Below are 13,410 nucleotides of genomic sequence, written 5' to 3' on the forward strand. Positions count from 1 at the left end.
TTTAATCCCCGTTTCGGAACAAAGCAATCGATCTACAGGTGTGAAAACACCCTTAAAATCTGCCTGCATGCGCGGTTTTTATTTTTTTTTATAGAATCATGTCATTCTTTTGAATATGGAATATGGTACGAGACAACTAGAAAATAATAATAATAGTAATAATAATAATAATAATTTAGCGGGCCGGATTATGTTTTATTTTTGACATCAGTTGCGGGCCGGGTGTAAATGGCCCGTGGGCCGGCAGTTTGAGACCCCTGACTTAAGACATAACCGATTGTATTTATGGGATATTTTGATATAATTCTGAGTGTATATGTCCATTCGAATGTGTAAGAATGCGAGAAAGAGAGCTCAGTCCAGTGTTCGCGTAGGCTATATAAGAGGCGGCTTTTGTGCGTGCGCTTTGTGTGTGTGTGTGTGTGTGCTCAGCGCGGAAAACAGCACGCGAGTGCAGAAGTGAGTTCTATTTCGTCTTCTTGCAGTCGAATCTTTTGAAATCACAATAAATGTGCATACAGAAATCGAAATGTAATTTTATAACAAGTAATTTGATTCCTGACCTTATGCATCTGATCTTATTTCCGAAATTGGAATAGCTTTTCGATTCCCAACCCTCCTACTAAATTATTTAATTCTTGCATGCAAAAAGACCTGTATGGTGACTATGGTGCTATGTAAAATATTTTTTGCAACTTACTAGGTTCATCATTTGTCTTTTTTCCCCCGATAATGTCGATAATCGTCTGTTACCTGACTGCTGACATCGACATCGCGATACTTATGAGACATCGTCGATATACGATAATATCGTCATATCACCCAGCCCTAGTACACACGTACTAACACACACACACACACACATACACATACACACACGCACACGCACACACCTATGTGCATCCAGCTGGAAGCTTTAGTGTTAAGTGTTTTCAGTAGGGAAATCCTGTTATTACAAAACAGACAAACCATTTGGACGCTGACCCAATCCTTTATCTCATCTTCCTCTCAATAGACTTCCAGACAGTTTTTCTCACATTCAGACTGTGATGAAGCCGTCTGGATGTGATCAGAGCCCACCCCCCACCTGAATGCTTTCATAACACACCACAAATCACCGTCTCTGATTGTAAAAGCAGAAGTAAAAAGAGCAAAGAGAGAATTCACCAACAACGAGTTAGGGTCATTTATATGCATAGTCTGTGTAGTTTTAGCACCAGACTCACTAAAAGAATTATGAAGATCAGGCACATTATTTGCATGGGACAATGGCACATCTTGCAAGCCAGCCTGAGTGCTAGGTTGTGAAAGATGCAGCAGACTACTACAGCCTGGCATACTTTTCTGTACAACAACTGTACAACATCACAAACAAAACAAAAGAAAACAAAGATGAGATAAAAAAAATTAAAAAACAAAAACAAAAGGAAACTAAGACATAATAAAACAAAACACAACCCAACACAATATAAAACAATAAAAACAAAATAAATCAAAAACCAAACAAAACCAAGACAAGATAAAACACAACAAAACAAAGCAAAAGCAAAGCAAAACTAAGCCAAGTAAACCAAAACAAAGCATAACAAAGCTAAGCAAAACTAAAAGCAAAGTGAAGCAAATCAAAACTAAAAGCAAAGCAAAAGAAAGTGAAGCAAAGCAAAATTAAAAGCAAAGCAAAACAAAGTGAAGCAAAGCAAAACATCTTGAAGAAAAGCAAAACTAAACTAAGCAAAGCAAAACTAAGCAAAGCGAAGCAAAGCAAAACAAAGTGAAGCAAAGCAAAACTAAAAAAAGCAAAGCTAAACAAAGCAAAGCAAAGCAAAGCAAAACAAAGTGAAGCGAAGCGAAGCAAAACTAAACAAAGCAAATCAAAACAAAGCGAAAAAAAAAGCAAAACTAAGCAAAACAAAACAAGGATAGGCTCCAACATCCCCAAAACCCTATGTAGGATTTAAAGGGGTCATTTTCAAATGTTCCTTTCTCTTTGGAGTGTTACAAGCTGTTTGTGCATAGATAAGATCCCTAAAGTTGCAAAGACTAAAGTCTCAAACCCAAAGAGATATTCTTTATAAAAGTTAATACTTGTCCACGCCCTCCTAAAACGCCTCGTTTAAACACGCCCCCACATGTCTACGTCACTGTGTGAGAAGATTTGCATAACACCACCCAAATGTTCACGCAAAAATAGAAGGCGTATCTTTTATTCTCGCTGTAGTATTGTTGTTGCCGCCCCTTTAAGAAGAAACTAGATTATTGAAAAGGGGGGATTACTATTTAATGATTATGAAATATAACACATACAACACTGCTGGGTTGTTAATAATAGCTACACTGCAAAATATATATGGCTACTGTAACATAAAACAACTATAATACAAGATTTTGGTCATACCGCTCTCCCCTAAATTATACTGCTGTCAGGTGAAAGGCAGGTTCTGCAATCATCTATGGAAAATACACTTAATCCATAAAAAGCAAGACAGATGGACAGATAGACAGACAAAGGGAGGGGGTGAAAAGAACATCCAGCAGGACAAAAGAAACTGTTTCAGCATTACGGCCAAATCTGAGAACACAAGAGATCCTCCAGTTCTCTGGCTCAAATTCCTCCATATACATTTTACTCTTTTTTTTTTTTTTTCTTTGAACAGATTTACAAGGTGAGTGACTGGCAGTTCTTTAATGCAGTTCAGACCTCATGTTGTACAAGAGAGCAGTACTTTCCTCTCTGCCTTCCAAAGAGTCAGGGAGTCCTCCAGCCCCGTACCAAACACACCAGGGCAAACGCATGTAAACATGACATACATAAAGCACCAAACGGTCGGTCCTGTTTGGAGTGATACATTTGGTTCTGTTCGTATAGAGTTCAGCTATAAACAAGATTGCATTCGGTTAAATGGATAATTCAACCAAACATGAATATTCTGTAATAATTTACTCACCCTCATTGTTTCAAACCTGTATTACATTCTTTCTTTTCCAGACTTCATAAGAAGGTATTTTCGAGAAATGTCAAATTTGTTTTTTGTTGTTTTACCACTGTTTTTACTGTATTTTTGATCAAATAAATGCAGCTTTAATGAACATAAGAGAATTCTTTCAAAAACATGGTAATTTATATTATATTATATTATATTGTTCTGGCAGCATTTTGATTGTTTAAAATATATTGTATATAAACCATTATTTATTCACTATTATTATTTGCAAATACATAAATATTGGGATAAAATGCATAGTGAGATATATGTGCGTATAAAGAAAGTTAATGCAACTGCGCTGTTTACTTGTCTCACTTACGCTTTTCTCTTGAAATGTGCAATATAAAATGGTGCTAACAGCTGTCAGATATGATTGAAACAGGTTTCATGACAAATCGCAACTGCCCTTGTAACAGCCTTAGGAGAGCAGCCAGTGATTTCTCTGCTAGTCAATCACTTTGCACAATGTCAACAAATAATGGTGTTGAGAAAATGTAAACTCATAATTAATTGCATGTGTCAACGTGCTAATTTTGACAGCTCTAATTTACACAGAAATAATAAACACAAACAATGAAACAAGCTCGAAAGTCTGCTGTTTAGTACAAATCATCCACAAGGCATCCCTAGAACTTTGAGGACATCTAAACCAGAAAAAATTTAATAAAAAATCAAAATTGATTAAAATGTCTGCAAGACATGTGGTGGTGTGAGGATGTATAGCAGATTGGAAAAAGGCCTCCCTAAAAGGTTATGTTTTGTGTGTGTGCAAAACTGCAAACAAGAGAGCAAAGAAAAAATACCCAGATACGGGATGCAGGATGTCATGCTCTGGCTGCTGATGAAATCTCTCAAGCGTTTATAGTTGTCTTCTTTAGAAATCAGATACTCCAGCCTCTCAAACGTGGCCTTGTCCTTTCGACTCAAAAGCTGTGGGAAAGGAGAAAAAGTTACACATTTGTAACAAAAACAATGATTTCTGATTATATCTGCCTTTTTAGGTTTGAACAGTGTGTATTTTAAAGGAATAATCTGGGCTCAATACAAATTTGGCTTTATCATCAGCATCTGTGACAAGTGCAGCAACCCTCAGTAGACAACATTCAGACATAGATCAACATTTTTTTGTATGTTTTATCAAGTCGGCATGTGTTTCTAGACAGACAAACATTTAATAAATCAGGCTCTAAATCATCTAAATGGACTCAGCTGTAAACAATCCAGGCTCTAACAACAGATCTCAAGAGCGCTGATTTTTAGTGTCTGTGCTCAGCATCTCTATCATACTCCAGTAATCATTCACAGTTAATGTGATTTTTGCTTGTTTTCCATTTATCAACCATTTGGCAGAGCAATCGTAAACATAATTGCATTTGGGACGGCGTAAAATATCTCCACCTGACCAAAACAAGAGAAGAAAAAAAATTTAAAACTAATGTTTAGTGTTTAGTAATGTTCTCAGCAAAAACAAAAGTGGGTGAAACAAAGGCAGCAAACAGAGGTAAGATTAAATAAGAGCTCTGCAAACAAAGGAAAAGCTGATAGCGCTGAAATTAAATCCAGAGTACCACACAGTAAATTCAAACAAACCTAACCAAATTAAGAGCCACTTGATGTCGCCTCTCACGCACACACACACACGTTCTCCCAAAAAAATCTGTCTGCAGGTCTGTGTGGAGATGAAATTTTTGCAAATGTCCCCAGAAGAATAGCAAAAACTTCTTAGCAGGAAGTTTGTAAATGGACTAAATGTCATTCAGTAATCATTAACTAGAATAGGTTTATTTTATACATTAAGTGTAAATAGGCAGAACCCACAAGGATGTAACAGTAGGGTCTAAAAGTCACCACACTGAAAATTTGGGTTGCAAAATCTAATTTAAACCTGTACATTTATAACAAAGAACCATTATGACACAGAATTAAACATTTCAGATTCTGCACTATTTCCAGGTTGGTAATTTGTAACAGTAATCAAGTTTCCAGCCACTTTTGTGCTAGTTGTTTGCAGCATTTGAAGCACTGACATAGAATTTGTGAAGTGAAGTTAAAGGGACAGTTCAACCAAAAATTCTTATTATTTTTGTTATTATGAGTATATGAGTTATTTTTTTACTCATCTTTCACTTGTTCCAAACCTGTATGAGTTTCATTCTTATGTTAAACACAAAAGAAGGTATTTTGAAGAATTTGGGTAACCAACCAGTTAACGGTAGCCATTGACTTCCATAGTACGGAAGAAAATACTATGGACGTCAATGGCTACTGTCAATTGTTGAGTTATCCACATTCATCAAAATATCTTCTTTTATGTTCAACAGAAATAAGAAAGTCATACAGAATTTTCATTTTTGAGTAAACTATCCCTTTAAATGAAAAAAGATTATGAGAACTAGCAACATAAAATCAGCTATATTAGTCAACATTTTGGTTACACTTTGGTTTGTACTAACTATGACATTCTACTAACTATAAGTAACTGTGCAACTACATGTTAACTAATTCTCATTAGAGTATTAGTAGACTATTAGGTTAGGCCTAGAGTTGGACTATCAAAATAAAGTGTTACCTATATTAAACCTTTTTTCACCCCAAAATTTTTTGGATTATCTCTGGGCTACTGATCATGTAAATTGATTTTTGAACAAAAGATCAAATTTCTTTCCACTGAAGAAAATCATGCTGAATAATACCATTTATCATGTAAAATGTTTTATTGAATTACAAAAATGCCAAATAAAAAAACGTTCAGAGCCCACTATATAGGATTGTGTTTGGCCGTGTCTGAGGAAAGCTAGTCTGAGAAGCCATGGAAAACACAGATCTGACAGAAAAAGCGGGGGAGAGGAATATTCCAGTTATGTAAAAGACTGAAAATGGTACACTAGAGACACAATTGAGGAGGAGGATGTTGGCTGTGACTGAAGACAAGACAAGACAATGTTTCCAAAGAAAACACAGATACACCAAGCTGCTGGATAGCATGATCCTTAGAAAAGTGTACCACAGTAACCATAGTTCCTCTCAAAATACAAATACATACTGTTTGCACATGCAAAAGTCATCACCAAAGTGTGAGGATGTTGTTGGTGGCTGCCAAAGCATTGTCTTGTGGCTCCTAAAACGTTCAGAATTGCATATGTGTTGCTAGGGTGTTCTGGGTGGTTGCCAGGTTTAAGGTGTTCTGAGCGGTTTTAGTGCATTCTATGAAGTCGCTTGAGTGTTCCAGGTGGTTCTTTGGTGGTTTTGTACTGGCCCAAGAGAGCAAAACTAAAACTAAAATAGAAAGAGTACTTTTTAAACACTGAAAAAGTGACACTTCTCATTTAAGTTGATTTTACAGTAGCAAGAATAAAAGGCAGTATCTTTGAGACTTTCGTAATAGACAACACAATATTCACCAAATGTACAATTTTCTCCCAGTTATGAAAATATGCTAGCCTGCAGATTTCTACACAACAAAATGTAACATTTTCAAGCGTTTACATTTAAAAGTCTTACGGGATTTTACAAAGGAAACCTGAAGTTGCTAATGCTAATGAATGTCACCAATCCAACTGCAGCACACTTGCCTACAGAATGATTTGTGAGCAAACACGTTTTGAAGTTATAAAAACCTGGGGAACAGGTGTCTGTTTTATGATAGCTGCCCTATTTTAGAGTAGAAACACACAAGCGTTTGGGAAACCCTGGTATTAGCTTTAGGTTTAGTGCAGTCTATTGATCTTTCAAGAAACTGAGGTGGTTAGTTTATAAGGATGTCGTAAACAACAAGTTTTCCTTCATTAGAAAGAAAGTAAATATTCACTCAAGCACCATCATTTTATGCTAGTTTAATAAATTATAGGGGTACAAAAATCTCTACCACTATTGAGTGTGTTCAAATGGAGGGTATCATGTTTGGGAACTGAAATGCATGATTTAATTCCAGTATAGACTGAAAGGGGGAAAAAACTAAACAGAGTTCCTTGTTGTTCATCAATCAAAATATTGGAAAGAAACAGCTCAAGGTTTCATAGTGATTCATTTGTTTGCAGCTTCCAGCCCGCATCAGTAACTAACTGAGAGTGTGTCGGAGGCCTGGATACTTTCACAACCTATAAACACACATGAAAACCATGTCTAAAGAAGTTTGGACACATGCAGCAGCTGGGTTGAACAACATGATAATGAATGAACCAAGCACTCAACTGACCCAAAAACCCACAAGATGCTTTGAAAAAATTAAAAGAAAAAAGAAAGAAAGAAAAGAAAATATTAAAAATGAAATAAAATAAAATGTCTTGACACTAGACTCTGCTGGTGTAAGACAAAGCCATTTTATAAGAAAAACAATGAAAAATGTGCTTAAAATGTGCAAAAAAAAAAAAAAATCACTAACAATTACCAAGTATGTTTTAGAAAGTAATTGAAAAACTAATATGCAAAATGTTAATAAGGAGTGTATTAAATAACTCACAGCCCAGGTCTTGGTGAGCCTGAAGATGGGGGCGCTCTGTAAAGCAGATACTACTGCCATCACTGCATGGAGATTGTTCATGTCACACAGTTTCTGCAGGAAGACAGAAAGAAGGTTAGCAACTAGTATAATCACTTAGGTAGTACAAATGTGCTGTATGGAGTGTTTTTACCTTTGCTGTTCTGATATAGAGGCTCAACACTTCTGCTCTGATCTTCAGAGTCTGAGCATGAAGAATCTCCCTCACCACCCAGAAACTCACCTAACATTAGACAAAACCATAAGACAGACATTGATAGCTGATCGATACTACCATAGTCAATATATTGTTATTCAGCAGACTACACTACAGTTAAACTTAAACATGTTTGGGCTGGAGAAATGTACATGTAAACCCATTAGTCACAAGTGCAGGTCATACGCATTTAACAGACACACGCCTGATCATAACTAGTTTTGACTTTGTGTAGTAAACAGAAAGAGAAAAGACAAGATACAAGACACAACACGAGAAGTAGAGAGAGATGAGACTGGAAGAGAAGAGAGAAGATGAAAAGAGATGAGACTGGAAAATAAGAAACAAGACCAAGAAAGGCGAGACGAAGTGAGACGAGAAGAGACAAGGTGAGATGAGACGAGAATGTGAGAAACTGACATGAAAACAGACAACATGAGACAAAATAAGAATGTGCAGAAAAGGCAAGAAGCAATGATAGGATAATGAAAGGAGACGAGACTGGAAAAAAAAAGACTAGATGAGAATTGAAGAGATAAGAATCAAATAAAATAAGAGGGTACAAAAAAAAGATAAGACAGAGAGAGGAAACAAGATGAGACAAGACAAGAAGACAACAAGAGATGAGAACTGAAGAAAAGAGAATGAGAGCAGGTGACAAGAATGGGAAAAGGAAAAAGACAATTAAAGAATAAGAGACAAGGATGCAAATGCAAATGCAATTACAAGAGACAAAATAAGGAGGGACAAGATGAAGAGACTAAGTGAGACAAGAAGAAAATGAGTGGATAGAAGGAAAAACTGAGAATTTGATGAGAGTGGAAGAGAAGAGACAATACCATAAAGGGCGAGATGAGACGAGAAGAGGTGGGATAAAACAAAAAAGACAGAGGAGACAAGTAGAGATGAGTGGATAATGAGAGGAACTGACATGAAAAGAGACAGCATGAGGAGAATGTGCAGAGATGAGACAAGAAGCAAAGACAAGAGAACAAGAGGGGATGAGACTGGAAACTGGAACAAAAGTGACAACCCAGAATAGAAGAGACAAGATAAGAATAAGAATAAATAAAAGAACACAAGAAGAAAAGAGAGTGAGAGGAATTGAGATGGGAAGAGACAAGACAAGAAGAGAATGAGAGATGAGAACTGAAGAGAAGAGAATGAGACAAGATGACAAGCATGGAAAAAGGACACAAAGACAGTGAGAGAAGAGAAAAGACAAGACGAGGAAGAAACACAATTAGAGGAGATGATGCTGTAAGAGAAAAGACAAAATGAGAAGGGACAAGTTGATAAGACTAGGTGAGACAAGAAGAGAACAAGAGACGGAATGCAAAGCAAATGAGTGGAGATGAGAATAGAAGAGAAAAGGCGAGACAAAGCCATGAACTGCGAGATGAGAAAAGACAAGGTGAGTCAAGAAGCAACTGATGAAACAACAAAGCAAAAAGATTAGAAGAGAAGGAGAGAGTCTGAGATGACAAGAGACAACATGAGACAAGGAGAACATGTGCAGAAGCAAAGAGAAGAGAACGAGAGGACATGAGACGGGAAACTGGAAGAAAAGCAGCAAGACAAGAATAAAATAGACAAGAAGAGAACAAAAGAGAAGACAAGAAGAAGCTTGAGAAGAACTGACATGAGAAGAGACAAGTACGATACTGAAGAGAAGAGGTAATGAAGGTTGAGACAAGACGAGAAGAGAGTAGACAAAAAGAGAACAAGACAAGAATGAAAGAGACAAGAGGAGAATGGACTAAGAGGAGATAAGAAGAAAAGACAAGAGGGTGAGAAAAACTGAGATGAGAAAAGATGAGACAAAACTGGAAGACAACAGACAAGAGGAGAGCACGAGACAAGACTGAGAGGAGACAAAAGACTAAATAAGACATGACCAGAATGAAACAAGAAGTGAAGAAAAGAAAACGAGAGGAGATGAGAAGCCATGAGACAAGAAGAAACATTGTATTTTAAGCTCCAGACATTATGCAACTGCAGACATGGATTGTTGAAACATCACTCTTCATCTCTACCCTGCTTCATCTCCTCCAACCCCTGCCAACCTCAGCCCCCCATTTCCATTTCTCCTGTTGATTTTCCAGACTCTTCTTTTCCGCGATTCCTCCCTCTCCATTCCTTCCCACATGTCCGATGCTGGGACGCACACACAGTGAGGTCATTGTTTCACCATCTCCCCTACTGTGTGTTCCCCTGTTTGTTGTTGTGAGACTGGATTACAGCATCTCTGGATAAAGCTGGAATGCCTCAAACCAGTGGAAAGGATTTAATGACTAATGAAGAGAAAAGGCAGCATGGTACTGCAGACATTTATACTCGAACACAAATACAAAGCGCGAAAACTCCATCTCATGCATGAGCACACATTCACACCAGCTGCTGTATTGCACACAAACACCTGCATTAAACACAAAGAGGAAATCGATTTTTTAAGCCTGATTTTGAGCCTCTAGTCATGCAGAACTTTTCCCCACACACTCAATTAGAGAATATTTCAGCTCCGCGCTCCTCTTATTTCATCTAAGTCAAGGAAAACATGACAAAAAAAGAAAGAAAAAGAACAAACTGAAGTAGAGGGGAGGACTGAATCAAAAAAACAACAACACACACCACAGACCTTATATGCAAATATCCCCCGGTAAAAGATACCCTTATGTGCCTAATTTTTAACATCTGTCAGTGGGTGATCTGTAGGGTCTGTCTGTATGTGTTTGCATAAGTGTGCTTTTATACCCGAGTTTGCTTCTATTGTTTCCTGCATTGAGTACATAAGAGTAAATGTAATATGAATACACTCCATATCTGTGCATGACAGGCCAATTCATTGGCTCAAAATATTTGTGTGAGTCTTTGAAGTGGGAAGCATAAAGGTCTAGCCAGAGACAAAAAAAAAAGAATGTATATTTACAGAAAGAGTGCTTTACCAGTGTTTATAGTCATATAAACCACATTAACATTTCATTTTACACAATAACAATGAAATATACAAGACAACTGAACCAGACAACTGTCAATAACTTTGATTAATCTGCTGCAAAATAGATCAGTAACTACCAACCAATGACAAAACTGATTAGCGAACTACATATGATCAGTTAACCACTGAAAAATGAGAAAGTTTTGATGATCAGATACCCTACTGAATGATAGTGAAAGCACATATTATCAACTATCTACTAAATGATGTCAAAAAACTATCAATGGTCAACAAACTAGTGAATAATGAGTAAACTACTGTACTGATGATCAGCCGACTAGAGCATGATCTCTCCTATGCGTCTACATCCCCTCCAGAAGCCTCGTGGTCCCATCGCAGAGAGGCACAAAATCACTCTCAAGAACGTTTTCTTTCACCGTACCCTGTTGTTGGAATGACCTACCTCCATTTGGACAGATGAATCCCTCACAATCTTCAAGAAACAACTGAAAACTCATCTCTTACATGAACATTTAACTGCCTCCTCATTAAAAACTCTTATTATCCTTTATCCCTTCCTGTCCTAGCTTTTACTATTTTGAACGATGACTGAAACTACTAATGATCACCTAACGACTAAAAGATTACAAAACTACTGATGATTAGCTACCTATTGTCACCATTCAACATTATGACAATAGTTCAGTCATAATTTAATAGTTAATAAAACAACTGATTAGCTAATTACTGAATGACGACAAAATTTCTGATTAGATAATTACTAAAAGAACACAAATCTACTGATAATCAACTATTAAATTATGATAAATCTGCTGAAGAACGGCTAATTACTGAATGATGGAATAATGACAAATCTACTGATGACCAGCTAACCACAAAATTATAAAAACACTGGTAGTTTTGTAACTATACAGTAACTTTTGTAACTATATTCTTTCACTGACTTCCATAGTATTTTTTTTCCCATACTATGGAAGTCAATGGCTACCGTCAGCTGTTTGGTTACACACATTTTTCAAAATATCTTATTTTGTGTTCAAGAGAAGAAAGAAACTAATTTTTGGGTGAACTATCCCTTTAAATGATGACCAAACCATCACTTGCATGATGACAATAGTATACATAATCAGCTAACGATTACATGATGGCAGATCTACAGATGATCAGTATACTACAGAAAGTAGCTTACTACAAAAACACACAGAGCCCACTATGGCCTTGAAACACATAGTTTAGCTGTTAGGTGACATTAGGTTCCAATCCTTTTAGAACATTTTGTTCTCGACTTTCCAAGCATCATCCTTCAGAAAGTATATTTGTGTTGGCACGCGAGTGCATGCGGGTTGCTGAGCAGCCGTTTTAGCCGTTTTCAGGATGTATATTGAGAAAAGTCTCCACAGAACAAAAATTCCTGACTGATATCTCATACAGAGAGCTAGCCATATTATCAGGGGAGAAAGTCTGTCTGTGAAGGTGTGTTTAAGTCTTAAAGTGGAGATTTTGGGGTGCAAAAACAACTTCTGCATTGAATATAAGCTTTATTCAACTATCATTCCCTTCTGGTTACACACTGTCAGCGTCTGCCAATTATGAAGCAACGATTGCATACAGAAACATGTACACACTCAGAGGGGGCCACATATTTCTTCAAAGGCCAACTGGATCAAGCCAACATCTTTGCTCAGGCCTCAGTGGAGCGATAAGCTTTTCAAACATCCCCATTACCTGCTCACAAGTTTCGATTCCCACTTGTCTCATTGACCTGGAGTGACTGTGACATACAATCACAGTGTGTGCATAGAGTCCAAATTCTTTTAACAAGAACCTTGACGCCGATGTCATTTTCCAACCTAGCCAATCCAAGGCAATAAAGCCAAGAGATTTAGGCCAGAAACATACTCATTCCCAAAGATGCTCAGCCAGCGCATTACAAGCATGCCAGCCCTTTGGAAGCTGAGCTACTAGAGAGGCCTCCACCCCTCGTGACCCGAACATTTACCTGCACCAACGCTTTTATGCACTTTGATGCCCAATCCCTAACACAAACCACTTGGAAACCTTATTTTCCGCTTTTTAAGATTTGACGTTTTTATTTAAAGAAAACCAACTTTCGAAATACATGTTGCCACAGAAACAATAAACAAGTTTCCTACCGTAGTAAACTGGCTGACCACACACCTATTTGAGTATTATTTTGAATGAAAACGTATATTTAAAATTTAAAGCTACTGATTATAATGTTTGAAAATGTAATGTTCAAATTATGTTTCTCCAAGTTTGCATTTTTTTTATTGAAAAGTATGTTTTATATTTGTGAAAATAAAAATTTAATACATTACTATCAGAAAATACACTATACTGCTCAAAAGTTTGGGGTCAGTAAGATTTAAAAAGAAAAGAAATTAATACTTTTATTCAGCAAGGATGCACTAAAGGCTGCAATACACTACACAACTCATTTACCAACTTTGTAATAGTCACAGAGGAAAAACTGGCCATCATACACTAAACGACTGAGGATCACACGCTATATCAGCCTGTAAAGTTGCTCCAATCACAACAAACTCAGGCTACGTTTACACTAGAGCGATTTCGTTTCAAAACGGCGTTTTAAAATGAAAACGATCCTCATCTACACTTGTGTTTTCACTGCGTTTCAGAAACGTTCTCCGTCCACACTACACAACCGAAAACGCATGTCACATGACCATTCATGCAGGTACAACACTGAGCATGATGCTATTGTTTACACGGTCGTCAAGGATACGCAGAG

At 37.0% G+C, this 13,410-nt stretch overlaps 1 protein-coding gene across 3 annotated transcripts in view; it reads right to left on the minus strand.

The window, feature by feature from the left end:
• Positions 1 to 13,410, minus strand: part of LOC107739854 (ras-specific guanine nucleotide-releasing factor RalGPS2-like) — an 83,923-nt gene that overhangs the window by 49,615 nt on the left and 20,898 nt on the right. For all 3 annotated transcript variants that reach the window (XM_016552070.1, XM_016552071.1, XM_016552069.1), the window contains exons 6-8: positions 7,616 to 7,705; positions 7,444 to 7,536; positions 3,788 to 3,914 (exon numbers count right to left, since the gene is read on the minus strand). In XM_016552070.1, the coding sequence (XP_016407556.1) occupies positions 3,788 to 3,914; positions 7,444 to 7,536; positions 7,616 to 7,705 (310 nt within the window). The remainder of the gene's footprint in view (positions 1 to 3,787; positions 3,915 to 7,443; positions 7,537 to 7,615; positions 7,706 to 13,410) is intronic.

The sequence above is a fragment of the Sinocyclocheilus rhinocerous genome, unplaced genomic scaffold (assembly GCF_001515625.1).
Source record: "Sinocyclocheilus rhinocerous isolate Xijiao unplaced genomic scaffold, SAMN03320098_v1.1 scaffold885, whole genome shotgun sequence".
NCBI classification, from domain to species: domain Eukaryota; kingdom Metazoa; phylum Chordata; class Actinopteri; order Cypriniformes; family Cyprinidae; genus Sinocyclocheilus; species Sinocyclocheilus rhinocerous.